This window comes from Epinephelus fuscoguttatus, linkage group LG6 (assembly GCF_011397635.1).
Source record: "Epinephelus fuscoguttatus linkage group LG6, E.fuscoguttatus.final_Chr_v1".
Taxonomy (NCBI): Eukaryota; Metazoa; Chordata; class Actinopteri; order Perciformes; family Serranidae; genus Epinephelus; species Epinephelus fuscoguttatus.
This window is the reverse complement of record NC_064757.1, coordinates 30,740,191-30,762,969: the sequence shown is the minus strand read 5'-3', so window position 1 is coordinate 30,762,969 and position 22,779 is coordinate 30,740,191. Positions and strand designations below refer to the sequence as shown.

The 22,779-nt window shown below is 39.6% G+C and overlaps 1 protein-coding gene across 1 annotated transcript in view; it reads left to right on the top strand.

Annotated features, from left to right (window-relative positions):
• Nucleotides 1–1,804: 1,804 nt before the first annotated feature.
• Nucleotides 1,805–22,779, top strand: part of commd10 (COMM domain containing 10) — a 77,495-nt gene continuing 56,520 nt past the window's right edge. The window contains exons 1-5 of the mRNA XM_049579680.1: nucleotides 1,805–1,927; nucleotides 3,536–3,626; nucleotides 4,363–4,473; nucleotides 6,101–6,256; nucleotides 12,221–12,331. Of these exons, the coding sequence (XP_049435637.1) occupies nucleotides 1,899–1,927; nucleotides 3,536–3,626; nucleotides 4,363–4,473; nucleotides 6,101–6,256; nucleotides 12,221–12,331 (498 nt within the window). The 5' untranslated portion in view covers nucleotides 1,805–1,898. The remainder of the gene's footprint in view (nucleotides 1,928–3,535; nucleotides 3,627–4,362; nucleotides 4,474–6,100; nucleotides 6,257–12,220; nucleotides 12,332–22,779) is intronic.

Below are 22,779 nucleotides of genomic sequence, written 5' to 3'. Positions count from 1 at the left end.
TGATGTTATACTTATAAAAATCTGGTTAACACGACTGCATGTAGATGGTTATCACTTAAGATGAGGACCATGTAGTGACACGAGTAAACTTTACCATTGTATAATGTGACCTTATTTTAATAGTTTCTAAGATGTAACTGATGAATGTATTAATGTTTAATAAGTCATTCACTAATGCTTTATAGATCAGTTATAAGCAGTTAACATGAACACATTTTGGGTTGTGAAAACTCCTTGCAAGTTGTCTCACCATCTGCACATATTTCCAGAAAAGGTATGTAGATAATCCGTTTGTTAACACCCAGTGTGGAGGAAACTACCTTGACAGCATAGCTTTGCAAGCTATCACTGAGAGAAGATGAGCAACAGCAAAGCCACCTTAGGGAGAAATGTAGTTTTAATCAAAGCTACCTAGAAAAAGTAGTTCAAACTTGTTTTGCAAAAGATGATCAAATTTACAATGTACTTTTTTTGTACTATAATAACAAAATGTACAAAAAGTCACATGCAAGCAACAGAATAAATAGATTAATTAAAAAAATCTATTGTGTTCACTACAAAAATCGGCTACTTTTTTTGCTGATCATACATAAGCCAAAAAATAAAATACTCGACTATTTGTGGGAAAAATACAGGAAATGTCAGGGGTGGGTTTGTGTACAACGTACAGTGTCTTTTGTGTCTGGTGACCTGGCACAACCACCCCTGGTGGACAATAAAGATCTATTCTAGTATAGTCTGGTCTAGTCTAGTTTAGTCATCAGTAAGACATCTGCCATCCAGAAAGAGTCCAGGAGGGAGGAATGCACTAGGCAGGGTTACTCAGTTAGTCAGGTAACTTCTAAAATAACATGCAGAAATTTAATAAATATTCATTCATTCATTCATCTTCTAACCGCTTCATCCTCTTGAGGGTCGCGGGGGGGCTGGAGCCTATCCCAGCTACATCGGGCGAGAGGCAGGGTACACCCTGGACAGGTCGCCAGACTACCGCAGGGCTGACACATAGAGACAAACAACCATTCACACTTAATAAATATTAATGTTAATAAAAAGTATAAACCGATTCTTAGAACTAATTCTGGTCCAAGGGGGTTCAATGACAGTAAATAAGCACTGATATAACATAAATACAAAATGAATTCCTTTACATTTATACCCTCACATTGTTTGTGCTTTCAGTTATATACAGAAAAAGAGTTTAAAAAAAGTAACTATAAAAGTATAAATGTATTTGAACTACCAGCAAACCAATGCAAAATGCAGTTGAACTAGTAGTTGAATTACATGTAGACCGAGTTCACACTGTTAACACTTTATAAACACTTTATTAATGACTGCAGGTGGCTTATTGATCACTTATTAGAAAATGAGAAACTAATGAGCCTTTAGTATTACATTACTAACACATATAACTCAATTATCACCATGAAAGAAAGCAGGAACACTTGACAAATGGGATTTTAATAACCTGGCAGATTATCCAACTGAATACCTTTCAAATCATGCAGAACAGTAATTATGCTTCTTCTGTTGCGCATTTCTTGCCAGCTCTGTTTGTCCAACGCGTATTCCGTAGTGACGCTTGTAACAGACACTTTCGTTATGCGCAGCTTTTACGCACGTTACGCTGTAACGAATCCAGTTGTTGCTGATACAAAAATATTTTCGACACTGTTGGGTTACAATGCAACCGTGACACACGTTTATGCTTTTATTTTCAATTCTTTGAGTGAGAAATATTTCTGTAGCCTCTTCTTCACTGCGTATTATTGCGCAGCTTTGACTGTCACGTGAGTCGTCTCGTGACATCAGGAAGTAGGAATGACAACAGAGTGAGGATGCTGCAGTTGCTTTGACACTCTTCATTTTTCATTTGCAGAAAGCAGCAGATAACAATGACTTCTTTTATAAAAGAAACACAGAGGTGGGCAGCTTTTATTTATTAAATTCAGAGGCAAATAAATCCTTCCGATAGATAACGTTCAGCTACCTGTAGCCAAAATCCGAGACACGAAGTTATCGATATTGTGATTTGGTGCATAAATTTACATCAGCAGAGACAGTACACTAGCTTAGGGATGACTCATCTTACTGCTATCGCCATAATCTTTATTTTTGTCAGATTTTCGTGATGTTTGAGGGGTAAATATTTATGTACAGTAGCTGCCTAATTTACATTTCCTCTAATACATCCATTCACAATGTATTATATGTTAGCTAGCATTATGGTAGATAGCAGTGAAGTAGCTATACTGAAGTAATGTCAAACTTTGAAATATAGGCAGTCAAATTGAGCATTGTCTTCTCGAAAGACTTTGTGCAATAGGCTACATTTCAGAAGGAAATCAAGCTGAAGTCAAGTCTCAAATAGTTTAATTACAAGTTATTTTGAGAGACTGTTTTATACTTGTGTTCCCAGTTCATTGTGACTGTGATGTATTGTTTTAGGTTTAAAGTAGGCAGCAGAATTTGGCAACCACACCCCCTATAATATAATAATACACATGCAATGTGATTATAACTTTGTATATGTGATTGTAAAGGTGTCAAATGTACAAACAGGAATCACAAACTGGGGTTAAAGGTCACAATTATTCTGCATGAGAGCTTTTGTGGACGTAGCAGTTTTTATGCTTGATTAAAGCAAATAATATTATAAGGAAATTAGTCAAGAGTGTATGGCATTGCAAGAAAAGGTAAGATAGGGAAATTATGTATATATTGAGAAACAAATGTCTAAATTGTTAAACCAGTATCATTATATACGATGCACAAACTGGGCTCAAAATCCCCCATCCTTGAGAACTGGTTGACATACATCAGTGTTTGTAGCTCCAACTGGACTTTTGTAAAATTTCAAATGCTCCTTTTTGATTGTGTATATAAGCTCTGAGATATCACTACTGTAGTTTTTAATGCACATGATTACAGCTAGTGAAATAGCTGTGTATACACTATATTTACTCTGCAGTAGCTAATATGTCTGCACATGCAAAATACCCTTACACTCACATTTATCAATCAATCAATCAAACTTTATTTATATAGCGCCTTTCATACATCAAAAATGCAACCCCAAAGCGTTTTACAAACTAAAAACATACAAAAAAAAAAAAAATACTACAAATATTGAAAACCCACCCCTCCCACCCCCACATAACAGAACAGGGGAGGAACTGTGGGTCGCCACACGAGCAGCGCCCCGTTTATGTACACAAAACCTTATTTTAGGCCGTTGTGGACTTTTCACACTTGCACTCATGCTCTTATTTACCATCTGGATATTGCAATAGATGCAAAACATTATTGTCTGCTGATGGTGTGTGTTGTCACTGCTACGTGTTTATAGTCTATGTGTGTTTATTGTTAATGTATAGAGGTACCTCTGAAATTCGCTGACAGCCAGTGTGACATGCCTTTCATGTATGACATCATACTTGCGCAGCAAACTCTGATTCTGTGTCTTAACTAAAAGATCTGAGTGCTTTCTACACTGCTGTCATTAACGCTCACATCTGTTCCTCCCAAACAGCATAAAAGAAGCGGTGACTTTCATCAATGCGATTGATGTGAACAAGTTCTCCAGGCTGATCTCACGCATCATACAAAAGCTTCATCTGAAGGTACAGAGACTGCACAGTGTTATCCGTGCCAAAGACAAGAGGCTTTCGAGGCTTTTGCTGTAAAGCTGTAGTGCCAGAGAGAGCAGTGCATGCATAATGACTTACTGGAGCATCAGTCACACTCGGCTGTAATGAATGCACACACATGCCTGGCCCTGTTGATCATGCTGGTTTTTCACAAGACTTAGCAGGCTGTCAGAGGGTGTCAGTCATTTCTTCAGAGAACAATTTGTCTGCTTAGTTCAGTCTTTTTATTTGCTAAGAGAAAGTAATACCATACACATTAGTTTAATAATAATATACAATGTAATAGACATTTTGACATCTCATAGCATGAGAAGCACAGGTGTAACTAATAACATTAATAATGAATCCCTGCATGATTGCTCTCTAACAGGGTTTCCTAATACAGTTAATTATAATGGATCCATTGTGAATGCCATTAGTTTAATCTGTGCTTTTGCTGCTCTGACAAGCCAAAATGTCTGCTGTCACTCACACCAGGTAAAACCATATCTCTACTGTCGTTGTCCAAATGTCAGATTAAATTCAATTTGAATGGTTGCACATACGTTTGCTGGCCTCTGACACCCACATTATATATTATGAAGCTGTTTCACACTTTTAATTTGAGAAGTTGTTGGTTCTCAAGCAGAAAGCACCTTTTCATTTATGTTTCAGTTTTTAAAAATGATTACTTGAGGATCTTTTCAGCAAATTATGTTTTTACACACAGGGAGAGCGGACATTCAGTGAAGAGGAAGAAGAAAAACTTCAGGCTGCTCTTTCACTGGATAAACAGGCTCTCAGTCTAGTACTGGAAACGGCTGCCTTCATACTAGAGCAGGTGAGGGGTGGTCATCTGACAGTTGTTGAATTATTGTAGGGATTTTACCTGACATGTCTTTCTCAAGTGCTGACACATACGCAGCTGTGCAGATATGTCTACCTACCCAAGACTACCTGATGTGAAACATGGTGTGAAACTCTTTGTTCTTTTAGTATATTCAATATTTTTAAGCTGTCAGCATTACTGGTGTTCCTAACAACTAATTTTCCTCACATTTAAAAGGAAGTTTAAACTTAGACTAGCCAACTAGTCTAGAAATAAGAAAACACTCTGAAAACAGTCACAATTTAGCACATTCTAATCCATAAGTTTAAACATGGTCATGAAAAATATTGCGTATTCTGTAAGAGCCATTCGAATTAATTAATTAATCATCAATCACATTTTTCAATGACGAAAATTGTAATTTAAATACAGCTGAAATGTGTGGTGCTTTGCACTGTGCATTATAAGCAACTCAATAAAGAAAAATAAAATAACATTTATTGAAAACATTTTTTGGGGGAAATTCTTTAGGAAACAGTATTTTCACTGGGTGAATGCAAGTGCATAAAGTAATAATAATTGAAGTAATAAGTATTTATGGTACCAAGAGTAATGTTTAATTGGATAGTCGACTAATCATGCACATCCCAAGTCAACACTAGGTATTATTAGATGTGATGGAGGAGGCCAAGTAAATGGTAAATGGACCTGCACTTGTATAGCACCTTTCTAGTCATCCGACCACTCAAAGCGCTTTTTACACCACAAGTCACATTCACACATGCATTCATACACTGGTGGCCGAGGCTACCATACAAGGTGCCACCTGCTACTCAGTTTTTAACACAGTCACACACCAATTGAACAGCCATCGGGAGCAATTTGGGGTTCAGTATCTTGCTCAAGGATACTTAACATGCAAGCTGGAGGTGCCGAGGATCGAACTGCTGATCTTTCGATTGGTTTACCTTTACCTCTGAGCCACAGCCGGTATGAAGATTTCCATTGCTTTGGATATAAGAAAGAAGAAACATGATGACTCTCACCTGCTAAAATATTTAATTTTGGTGCAGACAGAGACATTTCCATCCATTTTATATTTACCTCCTGGGGTTTGTTTACATTATACAGAAGCATTTACAGAAAAATGACTTGAAAAACAAAAACAAAATAGAGACAAAAAATGAAAATGTAGCAGATGATCCAGCAAAGTGACTATTACTATGTATAGTGAATGTGCAGGTGCTTCCAAGAGACCATTTATATGTGCATTGCTTATGAAAAGAGACAGATTACCACAGTTGATCATATCTCTGGTTGAAATTGTATACTTTGTTCAAGCGCATATATTCAGTAAGTCAATATGTGGAGAAATCTGATGAGAGCTTCACTATATAGATGGGAAGGAAGATAGAAATGGTCATACTGTCTGTAGTGTTTGTGTTAGTGTGGATCACATTGTAATTCCATTTCTCCACCAGGGGTCACTGTTGTATTGTGAATTATTGTGTTTTAGCAATATTGAGTGTTTGGGGTACATGGGGCTGTATATAGTGATCAGTTTCACCTGTAAAACATGGTTAATGGTAGCATTTATTATACAGTTACTTCCCTAACACGCATCTTCTCTTCTCTGTAGGCAGTGTATCATAATGTAAAGCCGGCCTCTCTGCAGCAGCAGCTGGAGGCAGTCAATGTAAACCCAGACAAGGCTGAGGTGTTCTCACAAACCTGGGCAACAGCTGGACCTGAGCTGGTGGAGAAACTAAAGCACAGTACCTTTGCCCCAAAGAAGGTAAGGCTAATAAAATAAAGGGCTAACAATGAATAAAGCAGATTTTTTGGTTCTGTTTTGCAGCTCTAACTCTGAACATTGCCTAAACCTAAAGCTGATCATGTTTCCAAAGTGTAAGATTAATCCTCTCCCAGACACTGTGTAATTATAGCCTACTTTTTTCACCGCTTCATCCCTTTGAACTGAGCACTGTTTAGTGAGACATTATAGTCTCTTGATACTAAATTGAGAATCAACATCCGACTATCCATATTAAGACTGACCTGCTTTCGTGTGAATTCATTCCAGCTGTTTGGATTATAAAGGGTTCGTTTGCAGCTCACGCAAGTTGTCACATAGATTTTAAAAACTTGTTCCTCTCTATAACTTGATTAAGCGCTGACACTTCAAACAGCATCCCTCACAAAGTCAAGGGAATTAAGATCTAACAGAGTAAATAAGCAGCATGTACGCATCAGTCACATTATGCTGCTGCCGAACATGAAGACATCTCACCTGCCTGGGTCTCATGAGTCATCTGTCTCTCCCCCATGAATTTGTTGCAGCCAGCAGGAAGCTGCGACAGCCATTGATCTTTCAAGACGACCTCTGTTACAGCTTTGACTTTCTACCTTTTGTGTATATGTTTTCTCACCCGCTTTTCCTATTGAACAGAATGCAGGGTGTTGTGTTTACTCACTTCTGAGACTTTGAGTTAGATGTTTCTGTCTTTTATAGGATTCGTCATTAAAGTAAACGCGCTAATTGGCACCTCATCGTTCTTTCCTCATAATAGCTGAGTATGACATGTCGTAAAATTCTCACCTGCTGTCGCAATAGTAACACTATCAATTAAAAACTGGTCAAACTAGGGGTGAACTGTGGTTTCATAATGCACACATAAAAGCAAGATTTACAAAAGTGTATTACACTTTGTGGGTAATTTATGGTCTTTATAAATGTATTTGCCAATCCACAAATAAACACCAAGCATTCTGAATAAATGCAAAGCAATTTTTCAGTTAAATACGCTTCATTGTGATTGCACAGAATACAAGTACTGAGATAACAAGATGCAGATTAACGTCTAAACAGAAGCGCAAAAAGTAAAGACTGCAGAGTAATGCACATATGCATGGTAGTAATATAACAATAATAATAATACACTTTATCTGTATAGCACCTTTCATACAAGGAATACAGAACAAAGTGCTTTACAAAAGGGAATTACATGCACCAAGTGCTTCTCATGAAATATATATATAAAAACATAAAACAGGCCAACAAGGCAGTTCACTATAAAAGGACGTTTAAATACACTTAGATACAAAAAAGATGGAAAAAGAAGTACATAGAAAGGAATCATAGCTTAATATCAGCAATATCTTATAATCTTAAAACCATTAATCATAAGTAAAAGTAAAATAAATAACATTTTAATAGAATTGCAGCAGTTAGAAAGCGTTTCAGGCCTGTTGAAGGAAAGTCAGAGCCAGTTAAAGGCTACAGTGGAGTATGTCTTTAGCTTTCCTATTAAAATATGTAAGTAGCTGTCTTCCCTGATATCTATAGTGTTCCATAGCTTTGGGGCTGCATCCGCAGTTTTCTTTCAGATGTTGTTGGAAACCTTCAGTAAACCAGCAGCAGATGATCGCAGTGTTCTAGAAGGGAAATAGTTAACAAGGGAGTTAGCAATGTAGCTTGGTCCGAGCCCACTGAGGGCTTTGTATACAAGGAGGAGGACCTTGAGAAATAAAACAAAAAAAAAATAAACACTAACAGTATGAACAGTTTGTAATGAATAAGCTAAGAGCAAATGTCAATACTCTGCTTATCAATTTCCAAATTCAAGTTCATCACTCTAATAACGATTCCTTTTGAAACTAAATGTATAGAAATATTTAAAGGTTTCCTTTAGTGCATGGATCACCTGACACGTATGGATAAGTTACATTTATGTGTGGCGTTTGAGACTCTTCACAGTCTCTGATCCACACATGCATGTTGTGTTAGAGTTCTGGTGGCAGACGTGGATGTCCGTCTTCGATGCACACGGATGTGTCATCAGCACTGAGACTAACTTCTCCCCACAGGAGCACTGCTCATTTGAATTTCTGTATTTGACTGGAATTAACAGGATGTCCCAGTTAGTCTTCATGTGTGTGATTGCCAGTTGTCTGATTGATTAGCCCAGTCACTGTTTTAATCAACGCTGCTGTTTACAGAGATTTGTCTTTGTTTGCAGTGATGATTCCTTTGATTGCCTGCTTTTCCTTTTAAAATGAGCAAATTCCTATTTGGATTGTGCCACAAAACACATCTACGAAGTACAATTAAAAAGACAGTTTATCCTCAAATCAAAACCTAAACTGTTTTCTTCTTACCTGTAGTGCTATTTATCAATCTAGATTGTTTTTGATGTGAGTTGCTGAGTGTTGATATCTCCATTCTCTCTTTTATAATGGAACTCGATGGCACTCGGGTTGTGGTGCTCAAAGCGTCAAAAAAAACCCAGTGGAAAATTTCAACAGTAGTGTCTCTTTCTGTTGAACTATACTTGCCAGCTGTATCACTGCATCTGCGTCTTCTCATTGGTGCTAGGTGAGCTAGCAGCAGATGCACGCTTCCTTCTGCCCGGGTGTAGTTCAGCAGAAAGAAAATGGTTCCTACATGAAACTGCTCACAGCAAGGTCTGTGGATTATCCTCAGTAACTAGGTCATGATTTCTGGAAAGAGACATTGCTGCTGAGTTTTGTAAATGTACTTTTGCAGCGCTTTGAGCACCACCAGCCGAGTGCCATCTAGTTCCGTTGTGTTAAAGAGGAGGCAGACATATCTACGGCTGATATCTCCAACACTCTGCAACTAACACCAAAACAATCCAGACTGAGAAATAGCACAAAAGCTAAGAGGAAAAATATGCTTATTTGATTTGTGGTGAACTGCTCCTTTAACATATGTAAGCATACTATTCGTTTTTATGAGTAGTTATTTATGTAGGCATTTATGTATTACATGATATTAACATACAGTATATGTATTTATTTTAATGAATTCATTTTGATTCATTTCCTTAAACTGATTTGTTTGCGTACACCAAATGTAAAATAAGTACAACATTACAGAGTTGTGGTGTTTATTCATGCTAATGAGGACGCCGTTCCAGTGGTGAATAATGAGGCCCAGCCCTTCCCCACCTCACACCTGTCGTCTGATGTCGCGGAAGCATCCAGACCCAATAAGTCACACATGGTTTATTATTATGGCCTCTCTCTGCATCATAAAACACTTAACTGCCCTGCCTTGACTCAGTGCTGCTAATCCATCACGCTGCTACAGCTGACTGAGACCGAGTGTTACTCTGACAACCTGCAGCTCAGAAACAAGGCAACTTAAACTTTGAGGAGATTAAGCAAACTTCTGCGGATGTAAATCTTAATGTCTGTGATAATTACCATATTCATGAGTGTGATAATACAATGGCTTTTTTAATGATGTTGGCTGTGGGTCATCTGGTCAGTACATGGTCAGCAAACAGGCCATAAATAACTTGTGCACACTCTATTTCAAACTAAAGAATCTCTTTACTTTTCTTGAGTGGGTTTGCAGTCTCATCTCCATAAAATAGGGACATAAAAGTAAGAAAGTCTCAACTTTTTACAAATGAGCAACAATGTCTGCTATCTGATTAATCAGTTAGTCCATCGAAAGAAAAATAATCCGCAACTATTACAATAATGGATTTATTGTTTCAACACTATCAAACATTTTATTCCAGGTTGTCCAATGTGAGAATTTTCTGCTTTTCTTCATCTTATATAACAGTGAATTGAGCATTTTTGGGTTTCTGACAGTTGATGACATCAAGGATGATGTGATGTTTTACAGACTAGCTGACAGTTATTTTCATAATCAAGTAATCTGCTGATTGTTTTCACAATTAATAGATAAATCATCCATCCATCCATCCATCCATTTTCTAACCGCTTATCCTCTTGAGGGTCATGGGGGGGCTGGAGCCTATCCCAGCTGACATTGGGTGAGAGGCGGGGTACACTCTGGACAGGTTGCCAGACTATCACAGGGCTGACACATAGAGACAGACAACCATTCACACCTACGGACAATTTCGAGTCATCAATTAACCTGCAAGTCTTTGGACTGTGGGAGGAAGCTGGGGTACCCGGAGAAAACCCACACTGATACGGGGAGAACATGCAAACTCCACACAGAAGGGCCTCCCCCACCCTGGGATTGAACCAGGAACCCTCTTGCTGTGAGGCAACAGTGCTAACCACCACACAACCATGCCGCCCAGATAAATCATTTATTCTATAAAATGTCAAATAATTCTGAAAAATGCTCATCACAACTTCCCAGAATCCCAAAATGACATCTTAAATTGGCTTCTTTTGTCCAGCCAGTCGCCCAAAACCCAAAGACTCTTTATCTACTATCATAACTGTCAAAGAAAAGCAGCATTCTCACATTTAAGAAGCTCAAACCAGCAAATGTTTTTGCTTAAAAAATGATGAAAGAATGATTATTTGATTATTAAAATAGTGGCGATTAATTTTATTTCAATTGACTAATTGATTAATTGACTATTCATTGCAATTCTGTCATAGACCAAACAATCGATTAATCGCAAAAATGATCAGTGGATTATATGATAGTGAAACTATAGGTAAGATGCAGCCAAAGAATAAAAACAATATAGTGTCACTAGCTTATGGAAGAAAAGGACATAAAGTTAAAATTATGTTTAACAGTTAGATTGGGAGTGTTTTGTATTTGCACATTTTAATTTATGATAGTTACACTATGATTAACTTGATTAATATAGCACAAATTGATGTCAAATAGTAAGAACATAGTGAGGAAAAGGGACTAATAAAATATAATCAGTATACTCATAGATATACACTGCGAAAATTCGGCTTCCACTGTTATTTTTCTCAGGAAAGTGCCACCTTAAAGTTTTTTGTGAAGTCTTTAAAAATGTGTCTAAGGCATTTATTAAATGGAAGCTCCGAGGCTTTATTACAACTACATCAATATAATTATAATAATACTAATCTTTATTATCCACACACAGGTTGGTTATAGCACAGCATAGTAGAATCCCATTACGTTCAGTAATTAACACACCATGCACAGCACAAGCAGCAGTAAATTTAGCGAATTTAGTGAAGCATTGGCATTTGGTATGAAAACAGTTTTTGTAAATGTTCTCGCCTGCTGCAGCGGCGGCTCTATAACATCTTCCTGAGGGCAGGTTTATAAATTCTTTAAAAACCTGATAAACAGGATCAGACATAATTTGTCTGGCCTTTTGTTTCACCTGCGCTTTGTGTAAACATCCCAGTAGTTTCTGCTCTGTCGTAATAATTTTACTGGCAATGTTTGTAATTCTGGACAGTTTTTATTTTGTTCTTAGCCCCCAGGTGCCCACGCTATGTACACATATTAAAAGTTAAAACACTGTCAACAAGATGTCTTTGAACAGTCTCTAAAATGTTCTTTCTTATATCGTATCAATGCAGTTTCCTGATTCGACACATTACTTTTTCAAAATGTATTCTGTGTTGGCCGTAAAAGTACAATCAAAAAAGTTCAACAGGCTGATAATCAGTCAAAACAGGTGGAAAATAATGACGTGCATTGTGGTGACTCACAATAACCAGCTCATATTAAAGGTATATGGTACAGGATTGTTGATTCCAGCTGCTTATGGTCTGGCACCTGGTTGCTACCTTTTTATAAAGCCCCGACCTCACCTGAGCACTGTGAGGATACACACCCATAAACATCCTGAGCACAGAAAATAAGAAACTACAGGCAGAGGGCAGAGTCTCTGCAGATAAACACTCTGCCACACACTGAGAGTGGGTCGTAAGACTGAGAGGGGTTATTTCTATATGAGTCTATACATTCCTGCATAGTATATTCTAAAGAAAGACTGTCTCTGTTTGTATGTTGCAGCTGGAGTATGTTGGCTGGCAGTTAAACCTGCAGATGGCCCAGTCCAGCCAAGCCAGACTGAAGTCCCCCAGTGCTGTCCTCCAACTGGGACTTCACAATGAAGGCTCTGAGGTGTGAAAACACACACACACACACACCTACACACACATATACAGTGTATGCACATACAGTGTACTCGCCTGTCATTATTGTTCTTGCTCTGCTTTTCTTACCATTCACACAAACTACTTAAAAACCCTTCTTATCCACCCTAATCAGAGACCCGTTCTGTGTTTATGCCAAATGAGAAGCATCTCCAATCTGTCCCTCTTTCTTCGCTAATAGATGGTAATCCCACTGGTGTGTGTCCTGACCCAGAGGTAGACGTACATCTGGCTCCAGAGTAACTGTAGTGTAAAGACCAGAGATCAGGGAGCTTGTTATCTGAAACCTCCAGGGTGTCTTTGTTCTCTTGAGAGACTTTCTTTGTAGCTGGAATTGGACAGTGTGTGCATTTATTGAAGGGCTGCATTATAACTGAACTGTATCCATTTGTGCACAGTATCCAGGCTTGTTTACCATATGTGTGAGATGTCTGCCTTATTGAGGTCATTAGGGATGATTATGTTTTCCTTATTTATATTCTTGATACTTAATCTATGCATATATATTAGTGTCAGTTTAAAACAAAGCATTGCATTAAGGAATGTGGTGCTGCATCCTAATGTGGCCTTGCCCTAAATATTTGCATGTATAAAGGAAAACACTGAGGAACATGATACAAATAAGGTTCTGACTTTAGATTTTCCTCTGTAGTGCTTCCCTGTTCCCATTCATTTGTATTCAGTAGAGATTGTTTGGATCCCAATTAGCTAATGCTATGTAGTTACTCTAATAGCCAAGACCTCATGAGCCTCCCTCCCTCATTTCTTTCTTTCCCTCTGAGAGAAGGATCGCTCTGTTGCGGTAGCAAAAGCAGTGAAAACTCAATAGACTGTTTCTTTTTCACATTAAATGATTTCCAGCCTTTGAAGTTTGCGATTTGATGGAAATCTTTTATCTCGACTTAATGTTTTGATTCTTCTAACAGCCTCACATATGCCCACATACTCGGTGCGATAAGATTAATCAAGTGCTGTTGATGCTCTGACAAGCATTTGGAATATATTTTGTTGATGCTGCTCAGATGGGACTGCTGTTTGATGGCACGGATACTGGAAATCTTAGTTATGACTGGTTTCTTTTAGAGCAGATTTGGTCTCAAAATGGTGGGACTGATTATCCCCCCAGCCTGGATAGTGTTGTTCCAGCTGACTAGTCAAGTGTCTTTCTTGCACGCTGCTTTGTATTCAGTCCCTAGAGAATGCCGGCTCAGCCTAAACGTGGAATTAGGCATGACATATTCAAATTGCTGCAGTCTTAAACGAGGGCCTATAGGCGTGAGCTAGAAAAAATATATGTTCTTCTTTATCTTTGTGAATGCGACAGCAGTTTGAATTTTTTTTGTTTTGGACTATTTTCTGCTGTGTTTTCCCTAGGCTAGCAGAAGCATTAATTTATTTAAATCCACTTACACAATTCCCCTTGTGGGAGGAGATAGCTGGGGGGCTGAAAGAAGGCTGGTTAAAAGTGTAGACGGATCAACTTCACTGAATGTTACTGTGGTGCACGTCCTCCTGTGAGCTGCAGGGGGCACTGTTGCCTCACAGGTTGGACCACGTCCCTCAGGGGCAGTAAAGTATCTGAGAGATGGAAAGGATACCTCGTTTAACTTTGTATTAAGGCAGTTTGAGTGTGCACAATATTTTTATTTTTATTTTTTTTTTTTTTTAGATTTCCATCAGTGTTTTCAGATTAGAGTTTCCTGACAGTAAGTTTGTTTTCTTCCAAACTCTCTGAGAATTGCACAGTGCAACTTCTGGAATGTCAAAACACTGCGATGACTGAGAAGTAAATTAGTTGCGAATAAAAGTGAAATGCAGCTGCAAGTGTCACACTAATTACAAGGCAGTTTTATAACATCCACGCTGCTAACTGCAAAAGAGAGGGGAAGACGAAACCAAATGCAAACAGGAGAAATTAGAGGATTAAAGGTGACCGGGGTCAGGGGAGGGGAGGAGGGGTGATATAGGCAAGAGAGAGAGGAGGCGAAAACGCATACAAACGCACATACAGTAGGGAGTAAAATAATGAAGATAAAATAGATAAAGGAAAGAAAATGAAAGAGAAGGAGAGAAAGGCGAGGGTGGCCGTCTGTATATTATTGATTGCCTGGAACCCAAGTGGAGAGTCAGAGACTCTCCCATCTGACTAGCCTCCTGCTTCATTAACACTCTCCCCGAGGAGGAGGAGGAGGAGGAGGAGGAGGAGGATGACTGCCAGAGAGCTTCACATCTCCGTCACCCAACAATATGTGACATACAGTATATCTACAGTACAGTGGAGGAGATGTTAGATGACATGTTTGGACTTCTTTTTAGGATATTTATTCACTGAAATATTTACTGTCTGGGGGATTTCTTTCATAACATCCCCTCCCTCTGCCTCCACAGTGTGTGGACCAACAGCGTATATTGAAATTATAAATCACTGTTGCTGCTGTTGTGCGGCAGTCAGTGTAGCACATCACCCAGGGGAGCTGCCGTTTCCCTTAACTGAATTTGTATCGGCTTCAGTGGAAAGTTACCTATATGAAAACCGTACTGAAGAAGCATTTCAGTGCACAGGCAAATTCTCACACCTACCCTTCAATCTTGCAAAACTCATAGTATATCCTGGAAAGGATGGATGGAAATGGCCTCTTTCATTGTCGGTATGATGTGGGACCTGTTGCATAGCTTGTTTGTTATCCCAAAGGAGAAGCAGCTGAGACAGAAAAGGACTTAAGTGATCTGCTGTCAGAAGGGGGAAAAAAAGTTAGAAAAGAAACAGGATCAGAGCGCGGGATAGAAGGAAGAAGACGAGGATGCAGGGGAAGGTGACAGGAAGGACGATGAGTAGAGGAAAGAGGATGAGGAAAACAAGAGGATGACAGTGGGAGAGGATGAAGGGAAGGATTGCGAGGCGACAGCAGAGATGAAACATGAAGCAAAGTTGTGTAAATTTCCTTCGCGATTCATTGTGCTCATGTGAAGTGTGGATTAAGGGCTGTATAGCGGTGGTAATAATAGTAGTGTATATGGGATGTCTCTTTACCTCAGGCAGCTACAGCTGTTGTTATTAATGGTGTGCAGATTTCCCCATTCATCAACCCACATCAAAAAACCCCCAGCAAGAATCTGTGTTTTAAAAAGGTTTCTGCTAAGCACGCTATCCAAACTGTAGATAACCAGATTTAGTTTTTTTCCAACTGCGCGGACCAAGAAAACAGAAGTACAAAATCTGCCCATTTTAATTCTGAGTGTGTTCTCTGCAGAGGTTTGGTCTTTGTGGGATAAAGCTGTGCTTGAACAGAAGCAGGTAAAAACACCAGTGGCTTTCTGCCTGCTACCTGGTACTTGTGAGCCGTCCTCTCTCAGCTGCCGGAGTGTGTCACACATACACACCTCCTTTAGACAAAATTTGAAGTTGTTGTGTAGTTAATCCCTCACTTTATATCTGTGCTGCTGCTTATGCTCTCTGGCTGAGGTAAAAGAGACCTCAGAATATGACGCAGGAGGATTACGCAAGAGATAAAAACTGAGGCAAAATTATCGGTTTTGTAGGTTCAGATGTTTTCTGCTGCGGTAAAAATCGCCAAGAAACACATACACCACAATTCCCTGCAGTGGGATTGAACCAACCTGAGTGGTGAAAGTTTAAGTCGTCCCAACTCTTACATATTTCTGATTAAGCTACACAGTGAGCAAGGCAACATTCTGGGATGAATAAGCAATGCAGTGAATGTGCATTTAAGACACTCATTATGTTTTTATGATCAGCTTTTTATTGAACGTTATAAAATACAGAAGATATGGAGAACAAGTAGGCAAATAGTAGCTAAAATAATAAAAGGGACATTTTGAATGAAACATTAAATATATGATCGAGCTAAGCATAAGCACCATTAGTCATATCTCAAAAAAATTGGCCACAGAATCAGCAGCGAAGCATTAATAATACATTCAGTTGCACCATTAATGTGTGCAAGCTCCAGGTATAGTGTATGACAGGCAGAAAAGAACAAATTTAATGTCTGATGGAGAGAGCACGAGGAGGCTTTTAATAAGTGAATATCATATTCTTAGTCGTACTTGAAGCAGCTAGCACAGTCTGGCATTGTTGTTTTAAATTGCTGCGTAGCATTGGCAAATCAAGACAGAGATACGGATGTGGGTGCTGTCATGAAGAGCTACTTTGTTCTAGAAATATGCAACAGACGGGTATCTTGTATCACGTAGAGGAAGGTACCGGGGGCTATATTTTGATACGCTGCAAAAGGAGTCATCAACCTGTTTTGTTTGTAAATGACACGTAGAAGCATACCTATAACCAGGTTTTTTTTTAGTGCTTGTCGGGTGTAGTCTCGGATTTGGAGCCCATTATTATGAGCATGTATGTTGGTCTGCAATTTATATATGATAAGAAGAATTGTCACAAGCTGTTAGTATGTCCTTGTCTAATATCAGACAAAATTGTCAACTCATTAGGTACACTCCGTTTCCATCTTCAGTTTGACATTGCCTCCACTGTAATTGATTTCCAAGAGGGAGGGGGATTCGATTTTTACTAACTAATCACTAGGGAGGTTAAATGATCTATGTTGTTGGGTAATATTGAGAAGATGTCAATATGGAGCAGCCTCGATAGCAGCATTTATCTCGTCTACAGTGCTCGCAATTGTTGTTATTATGCCTCATTGGTTTCGGCGCACAGCTTGACCAATGCTTGACAACAGTTTGACAACAGAGTTAGTTTGGCCTGTGGCTCAGATAGGCTTTGTTAGCCTATTCTAACCAGGTCTTGCAAGGTCTAGACCCAGGCAAATTATGTCACAAAAACTGCAATAAATAGGACCTTATTCATCTAAAAAAACAGGTTTACAAACATGGATGAAGCAAATGAAACTTTTTGGAAAATGTTGTTGTTTTTTGGTATTATAGTATAAGCATGAAGGGGAGAGAAGGGATGACATACAGCAAAGGGCCAGAGGCTGAAATTGAACCCATGGACACTGCGGCAAGGACATTGCCTTTGTATATATGGGATGCCTACTCTACCCACTAAGCCACCAGGTGCCCCAAAATGTTTCTTTATCAACAAGTACCAATACAAACAGTACAGCAGTATAATAGGATCCTTAAAAATGAATGCCTTAAAGTATCTTGAAGGACACATGCTGCAGCACTATGCTGTCCATCTCAGCCAAGAACAGAGAAGTGTCTGGCTGAGTCCTTCCCAAGTCATGTTGAGCTGTGAGTACCTTAATCAAAGTGATTAATGTGAGGAGCTTTTGGAGGCTTGAAGAGGCAGAGCTATGAAGTATTTAAAAAAAAGCAAACATGCCCCAAAAAATAAGGTGCAGAAAAACGTTTCTGTTCTTCTCTTTTAACTTGTTGACTATCTGGAACCCTTCACGTTCTGTAGCATATGCTGTATATAAAAGGCCGATGAGCTGGAGGCACCCGGAGCGTATGGTGAACCAGAGCTTCTCTGTTTTTTCCTTTTGTGTTCCTCTGTCATTTTAGTCCTCTATTTTCCACAGTATCCATCTTCTTTTTTATTTATAAACATGCAAGTAGACACTGATGCCTATTTGATGAGCCTGAGAGTTGAAACCCGTTGCCAGTCATAGTGTCTCTCTCTCCTCTCAGTGTCTCTGTCCTGTGGCATTAGAATAAACCACTGCTCCCTCGACCAGCAGGGTAGAGTAGGGTGACATTTATAATACAGAACATCCACTTGCAAGGCAGCCGTCGCCGATTTCAATATTTATTGTGGACACGCTAGGCCGCAAAGGCATGGGGTAGGAGCTAGTGAGCTAATGTAGCTTCCACATGCTGGCTCAGACTTCAAAGGATATGTTCAGCTGGTATCTTCAGACAGACTTGATGAGAATTGATAAAGCAAAGCTCTTTTGAGTTCCAAACCGCAAAAGGGAAAAATGAACTAAATGCAGCTTCAAGACAAAATCCCAAACAGATTTTTCTTGGCCCTCGAACATTCAATCAAAATTTGTGAGCAAGGACAGCTTTCTCCCTGAGCGTGAGTCCCCAATTTACTTGATAGGACGCAAAAGTTGATAGCTGATAATGAACTTGGGAATGACTTTGTAGACTTTTTTGGCATTTTGATTAAAATAATAACACCCAAAAAGTTGTTTCATTTCCAGTCGTCTAGTACTTGTACTCATCCCAAATGTGAGGATTCACTGTTTCTGCCTGTTGTGTATCCTTTCAAATTGAATATGTTGGGTTTTAAGCCAGGCCTACGTGTATGATTTGAGCCTGTTTTAGGAATGTTGTTTAATTTGAACTCCCACTGTATGAGTAAATTGTCTGCGATGTAAAACCAAAGCTCATAATTTATCTGCTCACACTGTAGGGTCCGATTATCAAACCACGACCTGAGTGATCAGACTGCATGTCTAAAATAGATAGTAAAACAGTCCGTCAGCCCCTGCAGACCTTTCTGGCTATTGACAATTGTCAATAAAGATTAATTTGAAAACTCTGGGGAAAATAGAAGTTTGTTGTCTAGTGAATGTACGCTTCACAATAATGTAGAGACAGAGGTCCTGAAAAGAGCTTAAAAGTCTATTCCTCAGTCAGTCAGTCAGTCCAACTTTAAATTCCCCCTTTCTTGGTCTTTCTCTTTAGTGCTCGCTCTGTCACACACACACAAATTAGCAAGTTAGCAGCACCAATATACTAGCTGGGTCAACATTCTTTGATTAATTGAATGAGAAAAAAGGCACTGACCTTGGGGAATCAACCTGTGGCTCTGCTTCAAGTGTGTGAGAACCTGACGATGGCCGATGCAAATATATGACATGTTACAAAAATTATCCAAATGTCCAACGGCCAGTCCCAAACAGCTGATTGGGCCATGATCGGGCCACTGTATAGTGCATGGCAAACGACGGTCAATGAAGCTGAAATTTGGCCAATTTTGCCAATTTAAAATGAGTTTTGAGGCTCAAAAATCGATCAGAAGCAGGCTCAAATTGTCGCTTTAGTCTGTCAGCTAGACAAAAATGCAATTTAAAGACCTTATTTTGGGCATATTACACAGTTTCTCACATTTTGTGGGCTAATTGATTTATTTATTGTTAAAAAAATTGTCAAAAGGTTAGTTGCAGCCTTTTGGCCGAGATAAATAGGACCCGTCTGCTGAAGCATGCCACAGCAGAGCGCATCTACTGCCACACTGACCACAGAAGCAACACTTGCACTGCTCAACATTATTTTTACATGACTGGTCTATTTAATTTTTCTCCATGCACAGTTCCGCGGCCACACGATAAAAACTACACGCAACTATGTAAAAAAATTAGCACAGTCAGTTTCAAAATGATAAGGATGAATACCTCATTGTATCAGAGGCAATGCAAAGCAGCAGAGCAACCCTGTGTGTGTTTTTACATTTCATATTAAAATAAATCAGTCAAATCAGTGTATCCTGTTGTTAAAATGATTGGGTTAATTCATTAAGTACAAGTTAATTTAGCACACACTTCCAAACCGTGCATAAACAATTGCATTATCACTTGGCAAAACTCAATACACATAAAGTGAAGCTGGCAGCAACCAGACGCTATAAAGACGGAGTCTGTGTAGCAGGTAAAAAGCCCCACTCTGCTTATGCAAGGCCTTGCACCTGTGCCCCGTGTATTTTGGCTAATGCAACCCTTTACATGGAGGTCAGAGGTCAAGGTCAGCTTCAGCACCTCTGAGCTCATAAAGATGCAGTGTTTGGTCCACTTTCAGGCAATGATTTTTGACTCTGAGACTTCCGGTCAATGTCTGGTCTGCCTTTTTCACCGTATCTACTTTTTCAATAAAAATGAAATTAAAAAGTAAACTTTCCTGCATCCTTACTGCGCACAGTTCTTTGTTAAATGCCACATTGTACAAACAAATCAATATATTGAAACACAAAACTGTAGTTTGTCAACTATCCGTTTCTTGTAGCCTCCTGAAAGAAGAGAGTGTTTTATTCTCCCGCTGTTCTTGATGGATATGATGCCAAAGCAGTAACTCAGAATGCTTTGAGTCAAATGTGGGACTTGAATAATAGCTCCAGCTGTATCTATCTGTTTCAGATTTCTCATAGGAGCAGTGTCTGTAAGCATCACAGAAACCCTGCTGTTAATTGTGCTCATTCATACACAAGCGCTTCGAATTGTCAGAAAGATCATATTTCTGCCAGATCAGAGTCTATCGGCTCCTCTGACTCTTATACATTATTCTACCTCAACGCGGCTTCTTTCGCAGCATCTTCCTTTCCTATTGATCCCAAAAATAAATGTCATATCATAACGCAACTCTTCCTTTCTTTCCTTTTATTTGTGACTTATTCATGAGTGAATCTTCCGTTCGTTGTTTGAAATTTTTGTGTCAAGTTGTCCCCAGCTAGCTCCAAATTATAAGCCAACTTATTCTAGTTTGTGGGAACCTGCTTGTTTTTGTTATCAAAGCATCAGACATGAAAGACTTTTCTTCTTGTGATTCTAATTTATTTTTCTCTGTTCTGGCTTACAGCACCAGTGCTGTAATCACGGAGGAACGGAAGCTCTTTGTTTGAGAGCGCACACACTTGTATGGAAACACACAGGCATGTACACACTCGCGCACACAGATTGAGCCCTCCCAGTGAAGGCTGTGACTTTATTTATTAACACTGTGTGATGAGGAATGCAATTAAACATCCTATTTTGACTTCTGCGGGGAGGTGCTGTGATCAGAGGCTCCCCGAACATCCCTCTCTGCCTCACGTGTCTTCGTCAAACTGGCATTGCGAGCAGAAGGCCAAACTTTGAACACAACTCAAAGCTCCCCTGACGTAAAGCCCGGTTCCTGCCTCCCACGTGCTCGTCATGTCAACCCAACAAACAACAAACCCGGAGTTGATCCAACCTTTTCATTGATCATCCGAGGGATTACATGGCCCAATCAATATATTGGAGAGCTCTCATGTAAATGCTACCACGTTCAAATCCTTCGCACCAAGCCACCCACCAGCCAGGAGGGACAAAGGCAGCTTTGTCTCAATCTCTACTTGCCTTGCTCTACATGTCCCCAGATGCTTTGTTGCTTTGTGTGCACATCTTTTTAAGGGTCTCCCTTTCTCTTTCCATCTCCCTCTGTCTCTTTCTCCATCTCTCTCCCTCGCCCTCCCCCTTTCCCACTGGTGATTTGTTTTTCTCCTGTGGGATTTGGGATCCCATTCATTGAGAGCGCATTGTTCGGCTCTTATCCATTCCAGAGGATGGGCCCCGAGAGGCAGAATGGGTGACTGTGGGTGCTCTCCCTGCTCCCTCTCTCCCCCCCTACTCCTCGCCACTGGGCTCCTTGCTCCTTGCCATACGATGATGTCATGGCTTTTATTTTCTCCGGGGGTACCCATTGATTCTCTCTCCCTATTACACACTCTCTATATCTCCCTCTTCCAACCCCCTTCCCCACAACTCCCCTAACCTCCACTCCTGTTTTCCTCAGCCAGTCCCTTTCTCAGATTCTTTTGCCTGTCTAAAGGCGCCTGGGGGATTTGGGGATGTTTGGATGTTGTTTAGCACACCCACGGTACATGCTTGACACCCAGATAGGGAAGCCATCAACCCCGCAAATCCAACTGCAACTCCCATTTAAATCTCATTGATTTAACATCCCTCTTTTATTCTCACATCTCCCACTCCTGTGATCAGCTTTTATTTCTCTCTGGTTATTCAGCCTGTTTTGTTTCGTACCCCGTTTGTGAAGTAATCATTAATCCCCTGATAATGCGGTGCAATTTTGCCATAGCCGTAAGCGATGTTAAAAGAGTGCTTAAGACTGAGATTTTTAGATGTGCATGCATGTGTGTTTTCTTCTTTCTTTCTTTCTTCATTTTGGTTTTTTGTTGGAGTTTATTTTAGAGAGGCTGCTCTGCCTCTTGGCTGAACTATGCTGGGGTGAGAAATCTATTTCAGTTTAAACAAGACGCACTGATTGCAGAAGCACAGAGCCAAATCACATCCATTCATTTCAGTGAAAGTTGGCTGATAGGCATACACAGGGTAAAAATGCAGTTTTTCTTTTGAATTGAAATGCCAAATATTTGTAATAATGCTGAATGTTATTACATCAGGAACAGGTATCTATTCATGTGGTTTCGATTATTATAGCATTCTTTTGTTTTCTGAATTGTGCTGCATTTCATGTTGACAACAGTTGTCTTTGTGTGCTCTCATCGCGCTGTGACAGGATATAATGGCAATGAAAGGATATGAGCTTTAGGCTTCTTCCCTTCCTTGAAATAATGATTATAATGAGTGGGTTGGTGCCTGGCACTGTTGTCATCCGCCATGCAATGATAGGGCACAGAGTGCTTCCTCCGCCTGCATCAACAAATTGTCACCAGTGTCTTACTGAACACCCTACCTCTTTGATGTTACGCTGGTG